This window comes from Zalophus californianus, chromosome 8 (assembly GCF_009762305.2).
Source record: "Zalophus californianus isolate mZalCal1 chromosome 8, mZalCal1.pri.v2, whole genome shotgun sequence".
Lineage (NCBI taxonomy): Eukaryota > Metazoa > Chordata > Mammalia > Carnivora > Otariidae > Zalophus > Zalophus californianus.
Genome location: NC_045602.1, coordinates 66622611 through 66646465, shown reverse-complemented (window position 1 = coordinate 66646465; position 23855 = coordinate 66622611). Strand labels below are relative to the sequence as shown.

At 46.1% G+C, this 23855-nt stretch overlaps 1 protein-coding gene across 5 annotated transcripts in view; it reads left to right on the top strand.

Moving 5' to 3' along the window:
* SPTBN1 (spectrin beta, non-erythrocytic 1) overlaps positions 1–23855 on the top strand; it is a 192669-nt gene that overhangs the window by 158141 nt on the left and 10673 nt on the right. For 4 of the 5 annotated variants that reach the window (XM_027622169.2, XM_027622170.2, XM_027622166.2 and 1 more), the window contains 14 exons: positions 2998–3144; positions 4206–4469; positions 5789–6013; positions 6484–6573; positions 6671–6952; positions 7580–7710; positions 8950–9154; positions 9552–9926; positions 14000–14244; positions 15364–15502; positions 16231–16315; positions 18040–18236; positions 19311–19423; positions 20112–20175. In XM_027622169.2, coding sequence (XP_027477970.1) covers positions 2998–3144; positions 4206–4469; positions 5789–6013; positions 6484–6573; positions 6671–6952; positions 7580–7710; positions 8950–9154; positions 9552–9926; positions 14000–14244; positions 15364–15502; positions 16231–16315; positions 18040–18236; positions 19311–19423; positions 20112–20175 — 2562 coding nt within the window. Of the gene's footprint in view, positions 1–2997; positions 3145–4205; positions 4470–5788; positions 6014–6483; positions 6574–6670; positions 6953–7579; positions 7711–8949; positions 9155–9551; positions 9927–13999; positions 14245–15363; positions 15503–16230; positions 16316–18039; positions 18237–19310; positions 19424–20111; positions 23762–23855 lie in introns of those variants that run through there. The other variant, XM_027622171.2, reaches the window with a different exon arrangement.

The window sequence follows — 23855 nt, the reverse complement described above, 5'->3', positions numbered from 1 at the left end:
CTAGCACCCTTGGTTGTTAGGAGTTCACTCCTTACCATGCACCAGTGACTCTTGGGCATGCCTTGAGGGCTCAGTCCTGCCATGATTTCCCCTCACAATATGCAGAAAGGTTTTGGCTGGCCTGTTAAGTCCTGGGAATGATGTGCAGGTCTCTTTGTGACTGTTCTGCCAAGTCTTCCTGGTTTAGCCTTTCTTTCCTTGAGCCTCATTAAAATTTAGTACAACCATAGCATCTGCTGGGGGGGTGCCATCTCTCCCATGTCAGCATGGAGAGTTTCCATGGAGTGACTGAATGTAGGTCAGGTTTGGAAGCTCCAAAACCCTTGGTATAGAAGTGTAAGCAAAGGGGAGGTGTGTAGTAAGTATTCTTTGGCTGTGAACTCTGAATCATTCAGCCTCATTAAAATACATACCCTTTTTAAGCGTCCGACTCTTGATTTCTGCTCAGGTCATGAGACTGAGTCCCAAGTCAGGGTCCACACTGGGCATGGAGTCTGCTTAAGAGTCTCCCTTTCCTTCTGCCCGTTTAAAAAAAGTTAAATGAAAAAATACCCTTTAAGCCAGGATCTCTGAGAATGGAGTCTGTGTATGGACCAGCTTTGCATTTGAAAATCTACCTGTTACGCTTCGAGAAACTTCCAGAGCACTCAGAGGTCAGATTTAGTACCCCTGCTGTCTGTGGGCATTGTCCAAAGTCTCGGGAGTCCGACTTGTGTCCCCAGTCCCTTCCCCAGGGGTGCCTTGGCTAGAGCAGACACGGGATGTGAGATCTGCCTTTCTTGCCACTTCTAGTAACCACTGCCCGGATGGGGAGATTTACTGCAGGGGCCTCCCCTGTTCCCAGTTGTAGATGGGTATAGAAAGCAGCGGTATTTCAGTGTGAGTTCCTGAAAAGGGATTTAGAAGTTACCGCTTTTCTGTTCTAGTCCCTCACACTATAGGGAAACTACATTCAGAAACTGAAGGTTTTTTAGAAGGGCAGTATAACTAGATTTGTGTGGCACAAGGGATAGTGAGTTCCATTGCTTTGCTCTGAGCTTGAATCAGTGATCAAAGCATTTTTCCTATCCCTTTCCAATCTGCACAGTGTTCTTTTCTGCAGAGAATGAGTATATTCTTAAATGACCTTTGCAAATGCCCACGAATAATAACTGTGGTTCTGATTGCAGAATTCTGATGAAGGGCTGATGAACTAGCAAGTTCCATGGCCCCATTTCATTGTGCTGTAGCTCATGGTGCTTTATCTGTAGGATGATGTGTTCAGCAAAAAGCAGATTTGTTTATAAGCCTCTGATTTTTATGTAGCTCTTTTTTTTTTTTTTTAATCTCTCTGGGTAGGTGGTTATGAATAGCGAAAATATGTGAATGTCCTTTGCACTTTGGTTAAATGCCTTCTATTGTGTTTAATCTGTGTGTATGTGGAAGACAGGGGAAGTTTTACCGTTTGGTTTCCTTTTAACCTCTTTCCCCCTTGGACTGAATGAATGGCCATAGTAATTCAGATTTCAGCTACCCATATAACTGGAAAAAAGGTAATTCTTTTAAACTAGGAAATTTAGTGTCTCTATTGTTATGTAACCATTCTCTGGTCCTAGCTTACAAAGAGCTGTATGAGATTTACTGGTTTTTCACCTCAGTAAAAAATGACAACAAAGATTTCACTCCCTTTTGCTTTCTACCCTCACCCCCCTCCTGCATGGTGGGTGAATATACTGAGAAAGGTAGACATGGTGCCTGGGAATTTGCCCATATTCAGAGCCAGGGATGCTCCTGTGACCTACATCACTCTCCTTGACATCGTTTTCAAAGAACAGACTTTGTGTTGTTTAAACAAATTGATGGGGAAGCCTTTCCCAGCAGCAGACCCGAGTGTGAGTGAATGACCTTGCAAATGTTGGTCCTGGGAGGGAAGGTTCTCTTGGTTCTCTATGCCATTTCTAAACCTTGGAGATTGGACCATGGAGGGTTTGGGGTGCAGATTTGTTGTGGCAGCGACTGGTGTAAAAAGTGGGGTTCTCATGGTCACACAGGAGAAAGGGACATGGCGTCTTCTGATCCTACATTCCTTTGTGTATCTTCCTCTTAGGGAAACAGAAAGCCGTTCCCAGGTTAGTGCTGTGCACGGGGTAGGAATTAGGACCTGGCACGGCCAACTACAGGCAGTAGGGACCCGAGCGAATTGGGCTGAAAGCCAGCAAGGGAAATGTGTCCAGGGCCTGGGGCTGGGCTGGCTCCCACTGTCAACCTCATGAGAGAACTCCGATCTGTCAGCTGCTGGCAGGCTTTGTGAACCTTGCCGGAGTTTAGATCCAAGGAGACATGTTGGGTCTCAAATCAAGTCCTGGGGAGTGTTCTTGGTCTGAATGGAAGGCTCTTGAGAGAAATAGAGGCTGTAGAAAGAGAGGTGAAGGTGACTCAGACTTTGAAGGCAACTTTAAGAGGGCATCGCTGTTGCCTTACTCCTACAGTGAGCGAGCGATTTATGCTCTTTGGCATTCCCGTAGACGCGCCATGGGATAAAAGAGTGGGGGTTTTGTGTTGGGTCTTTTTTATATGTAATAGAAAACTAAGAGTGAAAAGATTACCAAATAGAGTAAAAGGCAGTTAATCATGATTAACATGGTATAGCTGGCACAAGTATCTGGAAGAGAAAGAAGATTGTGAATTGCACCAGTTAGGGTAGAATTTTAAACACAAGTCTTTGGGGGGAAGGCTGGTTCCACGTGCCAAACACTTTAAACGCTGGCTCGGAGAGCTTTTGTGCTTCTGGATTGAACGTTAGATACATACTTTGGAGCAAGGCTCAGGTACATCTCCCATACAATGGAGATAACCTGTCATGACGGGTCAGGGTTGTAAAGTAAATATTTGGTTGTCTGTTGACATGGAAACGTGCAGTATGCTTAGTACAACATAACACAACTCTTTCCAGGCAGAAAAAAGGCTGATGTCTGTGATCACAATCTCTGAAACCTTTCTGATTTTTGTTTTTCCTAGCTATCTCTCTGGATCAATGAAAAGATGCTTACCGCCCAGGACATGTCTTACGACGAAGCCAGAAATCTGCACAGTAAATGGTTAAAACATCAAGCATTTATGGCAGAACTTGCATCCAACAAAGAATGGCTCGACAAAATTGAGAAGGTGAGAAATTAAAAATGTTTGATGAGGCTCCCCTTTCTGTGGTGTGGCCATGGCATGAGAGTGACCCCGGTGGAAGTGAGCTTCTCGCCTTAGCACAGTCTCTTGGATTTTTGAGTCCTTCTGATTCCATACAGAAGTTTACACAGCCTGGAGCAGTCCCTCTCCCACTTAGCAATTCCTGAGTTTGACTCGGTAGAAGGGAGAAAAGCAGAAACCCAATCAAGTGTGGCACAGAACGCTTGATTTGTCTTTTAGAGAGTACTAATTGTTGGGTTTCTGTTTTGTTTCTCACCTGCTGTGAGCCCCCTGGACAGAGTCTCCACTGTCTTGATCCTGTCACATGTCCTGGACTGTGAGAGACTGATGATTTGCACAGAATTTAGAAAGATTACGTTTTGTTTTGTTTTAAGTTTTCCCAGTTTTTCTTGGGTGACCAGGCACTATAACAACTTAAAATGTAGTATTTTGGCACAGGGAGATGTTATGCAGCATAACTGAACATGAAGGTGAAGTTCCCCACTTCCCCTCTTCTCTTTCTCAGGCTTTTTATATTGTTTCGGACTCTTTTTTTTTTTTTTTTTAAGATTTTATTTATTTGACAGCACACAAGCAGGGGGAATGGTAGAGGGAGAGGGAGAAGCAGGCTCCCCACTGAGCAAGGAACCCGATTCAGGACTTGATCCCAGGACCCTGGGATCATGACCTGAGCTGAAGGCAGACGCTCAACTGACTGAGCCACCCAGGCACCCCTTGTTTCAGACTCTTAATGGTTAAAGTAACATGTTAGGGTCTTTGGGGGCCGAGTGGAGGGGATGAAATCTGATGTCCTGAGCACTTCCCCACTGCCCCAGATGAAACTGTTTCATCATGCCACGGTCACTTGTTGCTGGACTCTTGAAAGCCATGTAGTGTACATAGACTAGGCCCTTGTCCATTTTAGTAAGCGGTAACCTTATGTGTAAAGGCTTTGTACGTTGAATGAATAGGTAGATCACAGATTAGGGTTGTTTTTCACAGTGACCTTTGTTCGCTAGCAAACTGTATTTATTTATGTTTTCCAGGAAGGAATGCAGCTCATTTCAGAAAAGCCCGAGACAGAAGCTGTGGTGAAGGAGAAACTCACTTGTTTACATAACATGTGGGAAGTCCTTGAATCCACCACCCAGACCAAGGCCCAGCGGCTCTTTGATGCAAACAAGGCTGAACTTTTCACCCAGAGCTGTGCAGATCTGGACAAATGGCTGCACGGCCTGGAGAGCCAGATTCAGTCTGATGACTATGGCAAAGACCTGACCAGCGTCAACATCCTGCTTAAAAAGCAACAGGCAAGTGGGCGAGGCGACCACATACTTGGGCTTCTTTCTGTTTTGACATTGTCTTGATAGTCTTAACTCGCCCACCATGTTCTCAACACCTGTCTTCTGTGTGAAGGGGTTTTAACCCAGCAAAGTGTTTGTCCTGACAGCATCATGGGACATTGCTAGAATCAACTGGAAAGACACAATATTAGTAGAAGTACTGGGTGTCTGTGCACAGGAATACTTTTTTTTATTGTCATCATCTTAGTTGACCCATGCCACCATTTAACAGTTGAGTAAATATTCATTTCATTCATTTCTGTAGTTTACACGAGGGAAAGTAATCCTGTTCACATACTTTGCTGTATAACATCTAGTAGATACGTGTTAGTTATCTGAGTGGCCGAGTCCCCGGCCCCACAGTTGTGCTTAGAACCAGTCACTGGGGAAATGTCTCTGCCAAGTGCTGAGGCCTGTTTCTTCAAAGTGATACCCACCCTTCCTTTTCCTAAATGATGTGGTTATTTGGCTATGTTACTGTGCATTGAGGAGTTTTGTTAAGCGTGGTTTTTTTACTCGTGGCTGTTTACTTCCCTACCTAAGAAAGGAGTCCATTTATTCCTAGATGCGACCCCCTGTCTCTCAGCCATCAGTATGTGATGTTTCCTGAGTGAGACCCCCCCCCCCCCGCTTTCACTTTTGCTCATTCTCCTCCTGTAAGTAAGCAATTAGCATGTTTTCACCTCATAATCGGTATTTAAAAAAAAATAATCAGCCTTCTAATTGAAGAAATTTAGAGAAGGTGGAAACATTAGCTATCCTTTTTGCCTAAAAGAACTGGAACCTTAAGATGTTACTGATGGATAACGTAGGTTTCCAACATTGTTATGGCTTCTGAACAAGCAGATGGAATACTGTCCTTTCCCCATAATTCTTGTTTCTCTTGTCATTTGCCTTCTAAGTTCCTGGATAAACTTGAATGTTGTTCCTGAATAAACTTGAATGTTGTTCCTGAGTTTAAAAATCCTGGGAAAGGGGCGTGCCTGGGTGGCTCAGTTGGTTAAGTGTCTGACTCTTTATCTCGGCTCAGGTCTTGGTCTCAGCGTTGTGAATTCAAGCCCCGGGTTGGATACCACACTGGGCGTGGAACCTACTTAAAAAAAAAAAAAAGTCCTGGAAAGGGATTAATTGGTCATTTGATACATGTTAAGAATCCTTTCTTAGACTCTCCATTATATAAATTTATACTCGAGCTTCCATTTTGGCCAGTGCCCAAAACAAACATTTTATAGGACTGCGTGTCTCCCATGTCTCTGGTGTGACACACTTGATGTTTTCTCCTTCAGATGCTGGAGAACCAAATGGAGGTGCGGAAGAAGGAGATCGAGGAGCTCCAGAGCCAGGCCCAGGCCCTGAGTCAGGAGGGGAAGAGCACCGATGAGGTGGACAGCAAGCGCCTCACCGTGCAGACCAAGTTCATGGAACTGCTGGAGCCCTTGAACGAGAGAAAGCATAACCTGCTGGCCTCCAAAGAGATCCATCAGTTCAACAGGGATGTGGAGGACGAGATCGTAAGTAGACCGTCACCATACAGGGGGCCTTTCCATAAGCCTCCTCACCTGTCCTGCCTTAAGCCGTGTTCTCACTTATTAGTTAGACTCACTTTGCACTGCATCGGTGAGCTAGACTATCGAAGCCATGCTTTTATGTATTTACACGAAATGCAACTCCATTGTTCTCTTTGATTTTCTAAAGATGTTCTATGGTTTAATGCCCCTAGAATAGTAGTTTTATAAAAGTAAGGGTGAGGACTCACAGTGAGTCCAACAGTGAGGATGAAGTAGGGTCTGAAAGACTAGCCCTTGCTTTGTCCTGGGGGAGAGGGTCCGTCCGGCTCCTCAGGCAGCTCTTCCCCGTGGGATCGCACACACCTTCTCTCTTGGGCTGGCCTCCCTGCTAATCGTCTGTTCTGAGCTTGTTTGCATCAAATATTTGTTCTTTTTGAGCGGTCCTGACCACCTAAATTTACAATTCTTTCCAGTTGTGGGTTGGAGAGAGGATGCCTTTGGCAACTTCCACGGATCATGGCCACAATCTCCAGACTGTGCAGCTATTAATAAAGAAAAATCAGGTAAGCGTTCCTCCTTGGGCTAGCTCAGTCTGATGAATAATTGCTCCATATTACAGGGCAGAGACTGGGAGAGAGCACTGTTTCCCTGTTCCCACAGACCCTACAGAAAGAGATCCAGGGACACCAGCCTCGCATTGATGACATCTTCGAGAGGAGCCAAAACATTGTCAGCGACAGCAGCAGCCTTAGTGCTGAGGCCATCCGGCGGAGGCTCGCTGACCTCAAGGAGCTGTGGGGCCTCCTCATTGAGGAGACTGAGAAGCGCCACAGGCGGCTTGAGGAGGCTCACCGGGCCCAGCAGTACTACTTCGACGCAGCCGAGGCGGAGGCGTGGATGAGCGAGCAGGAGCTTTACATGATGTCTGAGGAGAAGGCAAAGGTGAGAGAGGTTTCCAGCCCTGCCCCAGAGAGCCTCAGACTCCCACCCCGAGCTTGTTTTCTGTGGGTGGCTGTGTCTTTGTGAAACATTTCATTGTCGCTTTCAAGTGTCACGGGGGACACTGTGGTGCATTAGGTGACTGGAATCTGTGGCTATTTCCCCTTGACACAGTCTTGGTATGTCATTAAGACTAGGTTTATCCTTTTTTTTAATATTTGCCAGAGTCCTTTTTGCTCTTTAATTAATAGAGTTACCTAAACTTCACAAGATGCTTTTGAGACCATTTAAAAGTTTTTAGGGTTGCAGGATGCTGTTGTCTACATATGTGTTAGACTGTGAGGAGCCTCAGTCGGCCAGGGCACACTTGGTTTCCTGGGCTTTTGCCTGTACGTCAGAGGGGTCTCACTCATTCCGTACGATCCTTGTGTTCATCTTTCACGGGGCCTCCCATGATCCAGACCACGTTGACCTGAAAGGCTTCGGTGTTGCACTGCCCATATCGCACTTGTGGTTTTATTCTTTGTGATGATTCTTCCTTCCGCCCATCATGCAGTCAGCTGGTCCTGCTTGAAGGTGGTGTTGGGTCAGAGGGGACGACTGTGGTTGTGACCCTCCCCCTCATTGCAGGATGAGCAGAGTGCTGTCTCCATGTTAAAGAAGCACCAGATTCTGGAACAAGCCGTGGAGGACTATGCAGAGACCGTGCATCAGCTCTCCAAGACCAGCCGGGCCCTGGTGGCTGACAGCCATCCTGAAAGGTGAGTACTATTTCGTCAGGATGAGAATGGCTGCTCAGTTCCTCCCAGTGGGAGGGTCTGTTACTCTGACCCATGCAAACGGGAATGGCAGCACCCATCTTGAGTAACTGGTGATGTAGATCTTTGGGAAGGGTTTGTAAAATAGACCCAGTAGGCTTGTGCTGAACAGAAAGGGTGAACTGTTACATTAGGAAACTGTTCTTGTGGGGTAAATAACTCCTATGAGCCCAAGGCCCTCTTGAAAAATGATTGGTGTCATGAGTCACAAGTACAGATTGACTTGCACAGATACGGCTTATCAAAACCCACCCTTGGGTTGAAAGTCACCCAGTTTAGTTAAGCGAGGATTAGTTTTACGAGGAGTGGTAGACAAGAATGCACAGACCTGTAAAATAATAGGAGCAAGATGATACCACTTCCTCACAGATCAAGTCCTTTGAGCACCTTGGGAATAAAGAAGAAGAGGGGTATGTGTGGTACTCCCCCAGTTTATACCACGCTCACATATTAACTTTAATGGCAGTTATTTTAGGCTTGCTATGTAACTGCCTTTTATAACTCCGGAAAAGAATCGGCTTTGTGCATCAACCAAGGCAAGGTGAAGATGCAATCAGTGGCCGTGTTGGTGTGGGGGGGTCCTTCATGTGTTCATGATAAGATTCCCAAGAAAGTGCCTTCCTAGTCTCTAGGGTCGAGCATCAAGTCCTTGTCTCTGGTTTCCGGTTACAAGACTGTCTTTGTGGGGAGAAGTTGGAAGGAGGGGAGGCAGCACTCCCAGGACCCACTTGACAGGAGTGGTGCGGAAGAGCCTGCACCCCAGAGAAGGTAGCGATGTGTGCCAGTCAGGGATAGCATTTGTCCCTTTGGCCGCATGGTTCTTGAGAATGGAAGGTGGCTCCTGGGTTTTGCATTAACTTTTAACGTCAAAGGAAATCCTGACTTCCAGGGTCAGCAATGCAGAGAGTTAGGGTTTCTCCTCCCTCCCTCCATCATCACAGTCATGATGGCCTTCAGCCTTAATGATTGTGTTTTGTTTACATGTTGGCTCTAAAATTACTCAAGGTCAAATTCCAGAGTTTTATATTTTAGGCTAAATAGGAGAGCCAGAAGTTTCCTTCGAGAAATTTTATGTAACATGCTCTCTTAGCATTTCCCCCTCATTTGTTTTCTCCCTGAAGAAAATGTGACATTTAAGGTCCTTTTCCTGCCGCCCCTCCCCATCCCCACCCCCTCTTCCAGTGAGCGCATCAGCATGCGGCAGTCCAAAGTGGATAAGCTGTACGCTGGCCTGAAAGACCTCGCCGAAGAGCGGAGGGGCAAGCTGGACGAGAGGCACAGGCTCTTCCAGCTCAACCGGGAGGTGGATGACTTGGAGCAGTGGATCGCCGAGAGGGAGGTGGTCGCAGGGTCGCACGAGCTGGGGCAGGACTATGAGCACGTCACGGCAAGTACCGCGGGCAGAGCCAGGGCAGCCGTGCAGTGTGCACTATGCCTGGAGGGCCGCTTGACTTCTTATCTGTGAGCACATCACACACCCCAGACTCACATCAGAGGTCATGGGGTTTGGTTTCAGCTCAGCTTGTTTATCACCAGGCAGCTTTGACTTAGCTTGTTTAACCTCTCTGTGCCCTTTTCCCCAGTAGGAAAAGGAGATGGAGCCAGGGCCTTGCTCTGCGATAGTGAGCAAGAAGGAGGCCTGATTGAGTTTTTAGAGCTAAGACCTGTTAAGTCAACCACACTACTTGTTACTTTCCAAGGGACGTTCATAATGATCAAGAAATAAAATGTTCATGGTTTTCTCACTGATTTTTTTTTTTTTTTAACACTCATCTGCATTTCAGATGTTACAAGAACGATTCCGGGAATTTGCCCGAGACACCGGGAACATTGGGCAGGAGCGCGTGGACACCGTCAATCACATGGCCGATGAACTCATCAACTCTGGACATTCGGATGCTGCCACCATCGCTGAGTGGAAGGACGGGCTCAACGAAGCCTGGGCTGACCTCCTGGAGCTCATTGACACGAGAACACAGATTCTTGCCGCCTCCTATGAACTGCACAAGTTTTACCACGACGCCAAGGAGATCTTTGGGCGTATCCAGGACAAACACAAGAAACTCCCCGAGGAGCTTGGGAGAGATCAGAACACAGTGGAGACCTTACAGAGAATGCACACCACATTCGAGCATGACATCCAGGCTCTGGGCACTCAGGTGGGTCAGGGAGCTGCCCAGGGTGGTGGGGAGCATCTTTGTGCATCTCTGAGCGTCTCTCTCCATTCCTTGGCTCCTCAAAACATGCCTCCAAGAATTGCCCAGATTCAACACACACACACACACACACACACACACACTGTTAAAATGCTCCATTTGGGAGAACTCACACACACACACACACACACACACACACACACACACACACACACACTGTTAAAATGCTCCATTTGGGAGAACACACACACACACACACACACACACACACACACACTGTTAAAATGCTCCATTTGGGAGAACACACACACACACACACACACACACACTGTTAAAATGCTCCATTTGGGAGAACACACACACACACACACACACACACACACACACACACACACACACTGTTAAAATGCTCCATTTGGGAGAAAACACACACACACACACACACACACACACACACTGTTAAAATGCTCCATTTGGGAGAACTCAGTCCATAAAGTTCACATTGTGCTACATGCACAGACATCATTAAGTGACTCTCCCCACAATTAAAACAAACCAGATGCACTTGCAAACGTTTGCAAGTTATAGACCTTCTCAACAAGAATTTGTATTGTTAGCTGTTCACCCAGAATCGTTTCCGCAATAATACCTTATTATTCTCCATCCACCAGGATCTGAGTTTTATGTCCATGAAGAGGGAAAACAACAGTCTAATGTTTTAATATGACTGGTCTCACCACTCCCCCGGTCTGAAATGGCTGACACAAAGACTTTCTTTAAAAGATACTTGACAGAGTGATAACAGCACAGCAGTGAGAACCTGGAGTAGTATAATCACTCTTTAGTTCACTCCCCAGTCTCTGCACAGTTTCTTGTTTAGTCTTACGACTTTCAGAGGAAAAATCAATTGTATCTTTTTCTCCTAAACTTGATGGTCCTAGAGAAGAAATCAGTTTTATTAAAGATACCAGCCCTGGGTATATTAGGAGGTTTGTTCTTGTCTGTTCGGAGTACATTGGTAATCTAGGGCAGGGATCAGCATAGAAGCGCAGATGGTAAATATTTTCACCCTGGTGGGACACGTGGTCCCTGTTGCAAGTTCTCAGCTCTACCTTTATACCGTAGGTGGCCCCAGACAATACAAAAGGAAGGAGCATGGCTGTGGCACAGTAAATCTTGATTTATAGAAACATGGGCCCAGCTCGGACTGTGGGCTGACCCCGATCCAGTGCCATTTAGCCTTACCAGTCTTCGGTGTACTTTGGAGTTTGTTCTCTGGAGGGACCACCTTTCCCATTGCCTTCTCCCCTGCCCTTAATTGGCCCCTTCTAGAAACTGATAGATCACAGCTGGGGCTCCATGCAGATTATGTGGCTTCAGCTTTTCCACCAAGGAGTTAGAAGATACCGAGGGAATATTTAAAAACAGGTATGTGGAGTGTCTTAGGGTCTGCATGAAGCAGAATTTAGTAGGGGGGCTCCACCGTGTATCCCAAGGATTTCCAGTCTTTCCTTCAGAGCTGGTGGCCTCCCCAGCTCTGACAACTTGCCATTCAGAAGCTTATCAGCTTCGTGTTCAGGGGTTTTCATCGCACAGAAGGTCCTTGGGCACCACGTGAATGCCTGAGGCTCCTAACAATGCAGTCTCACCTGTGCCTGGAGCAAGGCTTCTGGAGAGGGGCAGACCCCAGTTTGAATTGGGGCCTGTTGCTCTGTGTCACCGCAAGTTTAATTTATGCTCCCGTGAGAGCTCTGTAAGTGTTCTGTAACTGTTGTTACATAAAAAAGAGCTTGAGGGAACTTGTGGGATGCCTCAAGGACAGAGCGAGAACAGACCTTCCCGGCGGTAGGTCTTTCCCTGCACCTGTAAAATCACTTCGTTTTTGAACTTCAGGAAACTCTAGAAATGACTGAGTTGCTCTCTTATTTTCTTCATTAAACCCCTTCACCTGGTGAGACTCAGATTGCTGAGGGCACCCATCTCCTCTCGAAGGAGGGAAAGAGTCCTCTCCCTCGAGTCTTGAGAGTTTCTGCCTCACCATATCTGCTGGACGAGGCCATTTACAGCTCTAGAAGTATGCGTGCCCCTCCTGCAAATACAGACTCAGCCCAGGTTTCTTGTAACAGAATTAGAATAGAGGGAGGCCCTTGGAGCAGGCTCCCAGAAGCCGGTGGTGCACCCTTGCCCACTGTTTAAGTCTTGGCCAGCCCACTCTGCACGGGAGCCATAGTAGTGGTCCTCACCGACTGCTCAGAGCAGTAGTTCATTTGTGTGGGGAATTTTCACTTTTGCTATCCCTCCTCTACCTTGTTTTTGTTTGCTTGGGGCTTTTTTGTTTGTTTTTAGTTTTTTTTGAGAACAAATTAAAAACAACCAGAGGCACAGGAAAAGGTTTTTTGTTATTGTTGTCATTTTGTTTGGGTTTTTTTTTTTTTTTAATTGGGAAAGATTTGGTTAGTCCTATAGGAAATTAGTCTTTCAAATAATTTCCTAGGAACTTGCTCATTGTTCCTTGAGTTATACCTGGGCCACAGTCATGGAAGATTTCTAGAAGCAGGGATATGGAAATCAGAGCATCATGGAAAACAAACCCCATTGATTCTTTGCATCTGTTGCAGAAATTTGTTTGCCTTACATGCCACCACCTAAAGTCCTTCTTTGTGGTCAGGGTCAGTGTCCAGCTCCCTGAAAGCACCAGTGTTGTCCATCCTTACCCCCTTCTCCCCGCGTACACCCCCACTGGTATCCAACAGCAAACTCCCTCATAGGCCTCTCCAGGCTCCTGTAGTCTGAGATGACACTTGTCTGTGGACTGTGGTCACACAGCCTCAGTAAATGAAGGCTGATTGTATATTCTCCTCCTATATGTGTGTTTTTAATTAGATGTCGTTAACATGGTTACGTAACAGAAATCTAAAAATATAAAATAGCCACAGTTACGACTTTCTCTTGTACAAGCCTATCTCCCTTCCACTCCTCCCCGCAAAAAAGGCAAAAGCCGATCCTTGTTTTTCCCACTTTATTGCTCAGGAAGTGGATATTAGGTACACTCCATCCTCCTAGAACACTTGCGTGAGTATATAGAGCCCTTCTTTGTTCTTTTACATGCCTACGGAAGAGCCTCTTGTATGGATGTGCCATCATGAGTGTAACCAGATTCTCACTGATGAACCTTTATTTTCACTCTTCTGCTTTTACAGATGTTGCTACAATAAATAATGTCTTTCATTTCCTGAATGTGCATAATTATATGTAGGATAAATTCCCCAAAGTGGGATCATAAAATCAGAAGGTACGTTTGTAACTTTGATGCATACTGCCTGTGCCTTCTACAGAAGCTGTAGCCCCTTGTCCTGTCAACAGTCAGATCCACTCACTGGCAGGTACACCATCAGACTTGAATTTTTGCCAGCTAATAGATAACAAATTATAGTATCTCCGTGGAGCATCTTTTGCTAAGACCCGTTTGCATTTCCTGTTTATTGAAATTTGGCTAGTGAGAAGTCCACCTTCTTGGATGTCAATCAGCTTTTTGGGCTACATGAGATGATATAATTTTGTTTTTCAAGTTGAACTGGCCCATGTGAGAGCTCTTACAGCAACATCATAACAATGGAAAACTTGTTTTCAAACTGAATTCTTCATGGCAGTTACTTGTTCATGATTTAAAAAAAAAAAAAAACCCTTCTGTACCGTGCGTGTTGTTGTTTTTTTTTTTTGCGCCTGTTGATTTTTCTAATATGTCTGCATATGTACCCTGTGCTTTCTGTACCATCTTTATATCCCAAGCTGCCTCCAGGACACCTGACCAAGGTCTCCTGCCTGCATTCCTGTAGCATTTCATTTGTCTTCTCATTCGCACTGAACTACATAATGCAGTTCAGTACATTTATACTAAACTTAGATTTTTCCAGTGTGGATCTCCCCGATAGAATTGTGAGCTCAGGAGCCCCCATGTTGGCTCGGTGCTCTCATTAGTGCAGAACAGCATATGGTGTGCATGGAGAGAGCGGTGAGGTGGTGGAGAGAAGGCCCCCACCCATCTGAGCTGACTTCTCTCCCTGGTGGCTTTGCAGGTAAGGCAGCTCCAGGAGGATGCGGCCCGTCTCCAGGCAGCCTATGCAGGTGACAAGGCTGATGACATCCAGAAGCGGGAGAATGAGGTCCTGGAAGCCTGGAAGGCCCTGCTGGATGCCTGTGAGGGCCGCAGGGTGCGGCTGGTGGACACAGGGGACAAGTTCCGCTTCTTCAGCATGGTACGCGACCTCATGTTGTGGATGGAGGATGTCATCCGGCAGATCGAAGCCCAGGAGAAGCCCAGGTAACCCTCCTGGCCTCCTGGGTGGGAGGAAATCCAGCCTGCTGACCCTGGGCAATTGTAGAGGAATCTTCTAGAGAGAACCAGGGGCCACTCCCAAGAGCTTCAAGGCCAGAGACGGGGTGGTGAGGAGTTTTGGGGCAGCTTCTCTTGCTTCTGTTGTCTACAGCACACAGTTACCAGGGAACCAGGCACAGTGTTGTCAAGCCGTCTCACCTACTCCCCTACCCCCATGCTCCACACTCACTCCTGTCCTCCTGCCCTTTCTCTGGGCTTCACGCTTCAAGCAGCCACATACCCTGGGCATGACTAGCTCTCCCTCATCATTGGAATTGAGTTCTTTTTCTGTGTCTGAGATTAAAAACCACTCTATCCCTTTTCTCATGCATTACCAAAGGTGTCTCTTACCCTCACCATCTGCTTAAATGGTGTTTTGAGACGATTATTTAATATTTGTTCCATATCTCCTCTCTGGCCGTGTTTGCTGCAAGGCAGTGAAGAGCAGCTAAGAGATGAACAGGCAGGCCACATACACAACCTCCAGTTTTAGCCCTGCCAGCTCCAGTCCCCACTGTAATTGAGAAAAAGTCTTTTATTACTGTATATATAAAAAGCAGTTGTATTTCCCAGATCAGGACTTTAGGTTTTGATTCATGAGAAGTTCTCACAGCTCTATAGTAGTTGATTTCCAAGCTGGTGCTGGCTCTGTGTGCCTCTTCGTGCCCGAATAAGAGGGGATATTAGGAACACACATGTCCTGAACTTTTGGCAGTGTGGGTATAAAAGTTTGAACAGAAATCCAGTGGTTTTTCTGGCACCTGCCTGGCAACCATTTGGAGTTACTCAAATGTGTGCATGCATGTATGCGTGCACACACACGCGCGTGCGCACACACACACACACACACGCACACACACACACACACACACACACACACACACACACACACTAATGAGAGAAGCCTTATTACAAATGTTAGGTTGCATTGCTGGTCCTCAATCAGACCTGAAAGACACATTGTGCTGTTGCGCTGTTCCTGCAAATTAATTACGTGTTTTGAAACCTACATGTTTATTTGGAAAGCTTGATCTCCTAAAGGAGGTATTATTTGTTTAATTTTAGGGATGTATCATCTGTTGAACTATTAATGAATAATCATCAAGGAATCAAAGCTGAAATCGATGCTCGTAATGACAGTTTCACAACCTGCATTGAACTTGGGAAATCCCTGCTGGCGAGAAAGCACTATGCATCTGAGGAGGTAGGACGGCTCTTTGCTTTATGGCCCCGGGGTAAATGCAGTTGGTCTTAGGATGTAAGATGACTTTATTTTGTTAGTATGTATGCATGTGTATATGCAGACACATACACAGAGGAATATATATGTATTCATACACAGGTATGCTTACATGTATATTGAAATTCTTTGCTCCTCTCCCGTGTGTGTGGAATAGTTAACACAAGAACATTCTAGGCACAGAAGAGCATTTCTGCAGGCCTCAGGTTGAAGTCCCATCCTTTGTCACCTCCTCCAGTACTCACCCTGGGTGGCATCCCTTTTATGTCTAATTCGAGTGAGGATGGTGGTAATAAAGAGATAAATGATGAGTCACCATGTGGCCCCCTTGAAGGGGTATGGTGTTCTCTCAGGTCAGGGCTTTGCCCCTCTCACTGTCCATCTCTTCCGGAGTGTGTTCGCCATATGGAGCCCCAGAATCGGGAGGTGGCTCAGTGCATGGTTGGCTGCCTCAGGACAGCAGCTGTGGGTGGAGCCCAGCCTTTCCTCTCAGCCCCTTCTGGAAGGCACTTTGCCGTGTTTTTCTCTCTAGTACATAAATAGACTGAGTAGTCCTTAGGTACTCTCCCTGGTTTAGTAGGGATCTCTACAGAAAATGTATTTTTCTTATGTGAAGTGACCCATCAAGGGGAAGGCTAGGAGGATGTGGTACAATTTGTTAAGACGTCCCTGTTGTCCTTCTTTCATCACAGATCAAGGAAAAATTACTGCAGTTGACAGAAAAGAGAAAAGAAATGATTGACAAGTGGGAAGACCGTTGGGAATGGTTGAGACTGAGTAAGAACCTATTTAATCTTTTTTTTGGGGTGTCCATTGACCACATGCAAGTTTAGTTTCCTGCCGTGATTTGTTGTGATGTTATCATAATGATTTTTGGAGTTCTTAATGCTTCTTTCTTAATGCCGTAGTTCACCATTTCATGCTAAATATTTTTAAGTAGTTCCCTGTGGCATATACATTATTTTTCATCCCATGATTGATCTCGGTGTTGTAAGTGGGATTTGGGTGTTCTTCAGGAACAGCATGGAATAACAATTTGATGTCCCTCTGGGAGAGTCCAGCTTGAAGTCCCTTCCTCCTCTAGTTATCTTTAAGAGGAATTATTACTGCAGTCAAGAAAGTAGAAAGTTCGCCTGATTAGGTCTTATATCTGGTGCTCTCAATAGAAGGTTGGTAACTTTATAAAAGCTACCAACTACAAAGGTTTTGCAATGAGCTGGCCATTATTCTAAGTGTTGTATATATTTTTCTGTATTTACACCCCAAGGGGACCCTCTGAGGTAGATTCTAATTTTAGTCTGATTTTATGAAGGAATATATGAGCTACCACAGAGTTTATAATGGGAATAGCATTTAATAATAGGTATAAACACTGGTAGCCCAACTCCAGCATGATTTACCATGCTTCACCATTCTGTGCATGGGGCTCTGGGCTCTATCAGTGTAATAGAACCCCATTCTCAGACCCCAGGGGTGCTCACTGGAAACAGAATCCAGGGGGCCTTGTCTAAAAGGTTTGTAAAATGCCTAATGCAGGCACCTCACCCTTTTGGGCTAGAACCCTCTTTTGAAAAAGAGATCCCTCTCTTGACCATTATTTGGATGAGGATTTGGTGTACAAATTGTGAGGATTTCCTGGGCACGTTCACTTCAGCAAAGCCTGTATTCCTCCACACTGTGAACGAGGCACCAGGTTGTATGCTGGGTGCGTGTGATGACGGGGTGAGTCCCTCATGCAGCCGTGGGATCTTCTCCTTGTAGCCTTGTTGAGAGGCTGTTGGCAGCTGCTGGGGATGCTGATGCTGCCTGCTAGTCCTTTCATTACCTGTATGGCCCCAAGCATCACTGCTTGAGGCCGTGGTGCAAAGCCAAGTTCTAACCTGCCCCTCCCTTCACTGCAGTGGACGTCTACTGTCTTTCCTCCTTCTCAGCTCCCCCAAATTAAAACCGACAGCTACCACCCCAGGAAGGGTGGTTGATGAATGAGTGCCTGCGTAGTCTGGTTGTATGTAGATTGAATTCCTTCAGGGCCCTGAGGCTTACCTCACTGAAGTAGGGCGGAGTGAGTAGAGCATACCTCCTAGGCCTGCACTGTCCACTGTGGTAGCCCCTGTCCACCTGCAGCTCCTGAGAACGTGCAGTGTGGCTGGTCCAAACTGAGGTGTGCTGTACGTATAAAATGTATATCGTTTCAGAGACAGAAGGAAAAGAAGTTACGTCTCAATTTTGTATTGCTTACATGCTGAAATCATAGTTTGATCTATTGGGTTATCTAAAATACGCTTGTTAATTTCACCTGTTTTAAAGTTTCACCGATTTATTTTCTGTGTGGCTACTAGAAAAGTTAAAGTGGGATAAGTAGCCCACGTCACACACAGGCTGTACCGCACCGATCGAGGCTGGAGACTGGCCGTGTGGGCAGCTGCCATCAGGGGGCAGCATCGTCCCCGACTGCCCGGCCCCCCCTGCTGGCCCACACTCACTCTCGGTACCCTGTGCAGTTCTGGAGGTCCACCAGTTCTCACGGGACGCCAGTGTGGCCGAGGCCTGGCTGCTCGGACAGGAGCCCTACCTATCCAGCCGAGAAATAGGCCAGAGTGTGGACGAGGTGGAGAAGCTCATCAAGCGCCACGAGGCTTTTGAGAAGTCTGCAGCCACCTGGGACGAGAGGTTCTCCGCCCTGGAGAGGCTGACGACGGTGAGTGGCTGCTGGGTGCTGGGGGTGCTTGGCCCTTTGGTTCTCCTGGGCAGCTTCTTCCTGTTTGCCTCCTATAGACCAGAGAGTCATATCATTGCTCTGTTGTTAGAACTGGCTGTTCTCTTGGTACAGAACCTGGGGAGACTGTCAAGGGCTGCCACTCCCTCAGTTACTTCCTGCGTACCTAGCTGTGTAGTCACTTCCCTGCCTGGGAATTGATTGATTGGGGTTTGCTTTTCTCTTTTGATCTGCTTTTCCTCTTATATCTCATAGAAGCTTTGGTTTGTAGGGGAGCTTCGCCTTATAGTTTAATTCAGATTTTCAGAATCAGAATTTCTCTCAAGTAGTAGCTGGATCCTAGAGCACTGAGAATTCTCCCATTCCTGATCATTTCTTCTGCCACCATTAAATTAATGCTTTAGAATAAGGCTTGCTCACTGGTGTTTACTCTCCAATGACACTTGCACTTCTGATAGAAAGCTGATTCTTTATGGTCTACAAAAATGGAGTTCTTTCCAGTTTCTGCACTACTGAGGATGTAAAACATATCTGCATACTTGTGTGTTAACTGGAATATTTTTGGTGCATACATACTGCTTGTGAAATGGCTTAGTTTCAGTTAGACTGCTCTGTGACTTTTTTAATGTGTCACTTGGGTTTGGGCTGAACACAGATGCCTACCGCAGCCCAAGAATCCTCCTTGAGAATTACTGCAACTCTGTCTCGGTGGTGTTTGTCTGAGCTCTGATGGGAAGTCCATTGTGGACCCTCATGCTCAAGTACTTTCTTCCCAAGCAGACTTGAGAGCTGCACAGTTCATTTAGAAATGAAACCCCGAGTCCCAGGGGCCACCCAAACCCACTGAGTAGACCTGCATCCTCACTCGGGTCTGTTTCCCGTCGTTCCGGGTTCTAGCTGCAGTTCTGTGATCCCAGTGCTGTCTCGCTGGGTGTCAGCCCTTCTGGTTGTCCGGCATGATCCAGGGTAGGAGACCGAGGCAGGAGGGCTTTCTGGGTTCCTCAAGAACCCTTTCCTTAAAAGAAGCAGAGTGAACTTTGCTGTGTCTGCCCTCAGCTGGAGTTACTGGAAGTGCGCAGACAGCAAGAGGAGGAGGAGAGGAAGAGGCGGCCGCCGTCTCCCGAGCCGAGCACGAGGGCTTCTGAGGAGACCGAGTCCCAGCAGCAGTGGTGAGTCGGGGGCAGCCTGCACTGCCCGAGTCTTAGCTTCCCTGACAAGTGAGGTTCGGGGATCGTCTTTGCTAAGCTTGTGCGACACTCGGCCTCACCACATGCCCTTCCCATTAATTCTGGAGAGTGTGTCAGATCTGTGTAGTCACCCCCGATGACATCGGAGAGCACACACTTGCCTCAGGTGACATTGCTGTGTAGGCGGCAGAAGTGGGGTGTGGACAGCACCCACTCCACTGCCTGCACACGCATGCACACGCACACACACTCGGAATTCCCATGTGACTAGTGGAGGGCGTGAACCACCCAGATTTCAGGCCACTGATTATGTGGTGTTGCTTTTTGAAAGTTCTTCACATAAAGAACAGAAATTATTGTCTATTTCTGAAAAACTAATGACTATGCTGTGGTGAGAGCCCTGTGCCAACCCCGAATGCTGCCTGTGCTGGGGGGAGAGGGCATGCCTGTGCTCTTGCTCTCTACCTAGACTTGGTTTGGAATACCTGGGAAATTCCTAAAAAGAAATTGCATTGCATAAAAGGGGGTTGCATATGTTTTTTCTGAGAGAGAGTCTGTAATAAAATTGAGTGATGTTGTTCTCCCTCATCGTCTCTGTTTTTCTCTCTTTCCTCCCTTTCCTTACCTTCCCCTTCCCTCCCCTGCCCTCCTTCCCTGCTTTACCCAACAGGGATACTTCAAAAGGAGAGCAAGTTTCCCAGAACGGTTTGCCAGCTGAACAGGGATCTCCACGGGTTAGTTACCGCTCTCAAACCTACCAAAACTACAAAAACTTTAATAGCAGACGGACAGCCAGTGACCAGCCGTGGTCTGGACTGTGAAGTTCACTACCATTTGTCAAGAACCACTCTTTCCAAATCCTGTTGGTTTGACCTTTTGGCTTCCACTTCACCCACAGTGTTAAAATTTTTCCTTAATTCGTAGGCTTCCTTGGTTTCATATTTGTTTGCATTTAATTCATGTTTATTTGAGTCTATTAACTGATGGATGCTCAGTTGCCTTAAAGCAACATACTTATTTTTTGTTTATTTATTGTGAGCTTTTTACTTTATTGAGATTTTACAGCGAAAGCCTTACATGATTAATTGAAATTAAATGAGATTACAGCAAAATGAAGAAGAAAACTAGAATCCGACAGGTATGACACATCCAGTTATACTAACAGGGTGCAATACTGCACTACACATACCCCCCCTTTACAGATGTCATTAACCTGCCATAGTTTAATAGTAACTAGGAAGGTTGGTGTATAAGGAAGGAGACTCTCAGTACTAAGATTAAAACCTTAAGTCACCTGTGTCACATTCCATGAAGGATGCATTCATTTACTGAAAAACGGGAAAAAAAGCGGGGGGTGGAGTTGGATCTACTTGGGAAGCTCTGTTAACTTTAGGCACAAAATCTGAAATGATTTTGAGACCCCTGGATTATGTATTACTTTTTCCAAATAAGTTCTTCCATTTCTTTCTGCCAAGACCTGAATTGAGAAATTGTGAGCTTACTTGCAGCAAGTAATGCAGCCAGCCTCAGGGGTGAAGTGCCCGCTGACCCTGCTGCCACCTTGGTCCTGGTCACTGTCAGCACCGCCATGACGCCCAGCATGGCAGGCGGCAGCAGTCCTCGGCAGGTTCAGGAAGCCTGCCTACCAGACTTCTGGGCCTCTCCCTTCAGTCCATGACTTCAGGGTGTCAAACTATTTAAATTTCTCAAACAAATGGAACAAAAGCCATTCTGGTTCACCCTGATTACTTGAATGCTGCACTTGGTGGACCACCCCTAGGAGCCGTTGGATGCCGCCTGGCTTCAGAAGGAATTGTAGCGTCTATGTAGACAGAAACTCCGTTGTATATCTCATACGGATCTTCTCGTTTTTCATTTTCTTATGACTTTTTTTGTGAGGTTCTCCAGTAAGGAGTCTTTTTAGAATGGCATTGATCAGACCACCAGCAGGGATTGAAAATGTTTTAACAGAAATTCTATTCCTTAGGAATAAAAGCTTATGAAAGAGGTGATTTCCTGGTACTGCTATAGACAGAACAAAACCAAATCCATACTACATCCAAGCCTTGTGAGACAGTCACTTGCTCATTTGCCATATTTAGATGTTAGTGGAATCAGAAACCTGTTTTGATATGTGTTTTCCATGAGTTAAGTCTGATTTGTCTTTTCATTTCATGATGCATGTCTTTTTTTTTTCTTTTGTCAGGATAACATCATATAGCATCTTGTTTGTTTTTCCTTATTTCTATGTACATATCTATCTACTTGCGACTGTAGATGGGTATATAGATAGATGCCAAGCTTCTTATGTTCTGGGGGTAGTGTGCACCATTATTGGGTCTCTGCCTTAAAACGCACCAAAATTCATTTTAGAAAAAACTACTGCTTTATCTTTGGTCATTAGGGAGCCCTGACATGTGTTTCTGGCTCCAGATTCTGTGTCATTGATCTGTATGTATATATGTGATGTTTCCATATATATATATGTTTAAATTTTATATCATCTGGAGTGATATCCAATTTTATGCTTTTTGTATTCAGAAGACCAAAAAAAAAAAAACACACAAAGAGTGCAGTGATGTTTTTGGCATTTGTTCTCATGCCTATTTTTATCTAGATTTTTAAATTGTAGCTTGCCAGAACAAGTTTTTTATTATAATTGGATTGGAAGAAGAAAAGCCTTTTCATTCTTTTGAGTTGTGGTGCAGAGACTCAAGTTAATGAACTTGAAAATAGTGTTGCTTCATGCACTTAGAAAACCAATCAGGTGTTTCTTGTGCTACTAGTTGTCACGTTGCATTCGTGTTCACCTCCTGATTTAAAGATCTCAGGTGTACCCAGCCACTAAAGCACTCTGGACTAATCGCTAAAGAAAAGCAACATGGGGTGGGGGTTAGGGGAGATTCACATGTATGATCATAGCACTATGATTTGCTTTTGATGTTTGTCTCTAGTGGTGTGTTGTCTGTTGGCATGCTTAAGCACATGTCCATTAAAAATCATTTTGTTCCTTTTATTTTCTTGTTTTCTTGGTTTAGTGATTCATTTGCATAAACATTAATTATCTCTGCATACTGGTTTGGGGTTTTCTCTTTCCTTCTAACTCTAAAGAAAAAAATTTTTGCTGCAGAATTTCCCCCAGAAGAGGCTTCCCTGGCCTTGGCCCCCCCTTGAAGTCTGCCCCAGTGCTATAAACGTTAGCCTGTCAGCAGACACTGTTCCCTCCGGGTCCCTGCTGTCGCCAGCAGTTTCCGGGCCACAGCTGCAGCACTAATTTTTTTTTAACCTGGTTTCTGTACACACTAACCCTATGTCTCCCTAGACTCACACCTGGCACAGGCCTTTCAGACCAAACTCACACTTCCTTCCCACCAGAAGTTTCGTGAAATTCCACACTAGAACAGATTTGTCAACTTTAAAATCCACTCACTTCCTTTGGACTCAGGGTTTTGTTTTTTGGTGGTCATTTCCCCTCCTGCCTCTCTCCTTTAAAAGTGAAAGGAAAGAGAAATATGGAAATAGCCTGTTGCTCATAAGCACACGCACACATCTACAGGGTGTCACTTAGGAGGTCAATATAATCACATGTCCACCCTCCCCCATGCCTTCCTTGCCCTACGAGTCCCATTTCCCACATTGCTGTGTGGGTAAAGGGTTCCAGTCAAAAACACTCTTAAATTGCAAAGCCTCTGGTCTTACCCTGAACCCTGATGCTGACAGTGATAGTCTGTGTAGATGGAAGAGAAGCTCGTGACTCCCACCCCGCCACTTAGCTAAGGCCTAAACAAGTGATCCCGTTCCCAAGAGTTGACATATCTGAGTGTCGAAGCAGTGGTGGTGGTTCTCCCATTTCTCCTGTTGAAGTTGTTGCTGCTAACTTGTCATTTTGGTTCTGGGCAGCAGTGGTGGGGGACGTACCTAATGAACGTTGCCATTGACACCTCCATGTTTGTCCGTGTACGAGGGGTGCAGGTTGTCTGTAACCCACTAAAGTGTCAGCCACACCCAGCTTTAGTAACTTGCTAATCCCCCGCCCTGGGTGTATCAGCCGGGGCGGAGACAGTTAATGGTACACAGTTGATGGTACACAGGCTGAAAGCGATAATGAGCCGAGACCCTACTGCATTTCCAAAGCCGAAAAGCCCCGAGGGTCACAATATAAATGAGCTTGGGAAGGAACAGCTCCCGAAGACGTCTCCAGCCTGACGGTCAGAGCCACGGGAAGTCTGGCTGTGTCTGGGCTTTCTCGTCTCAGTGCAGCAAGGCACCGTGATCAACCAACACGTGATGGGGAAGGCCCTGGTTCTGTCTGTGTTTGGGGGTAAATAGCCGTGTGGTGTTGAGTGACTGTGATTGGCTTTTCCGGCTCCTTTAACACCAACTACAACCCACTCACGATACAACTCCGGCAGAT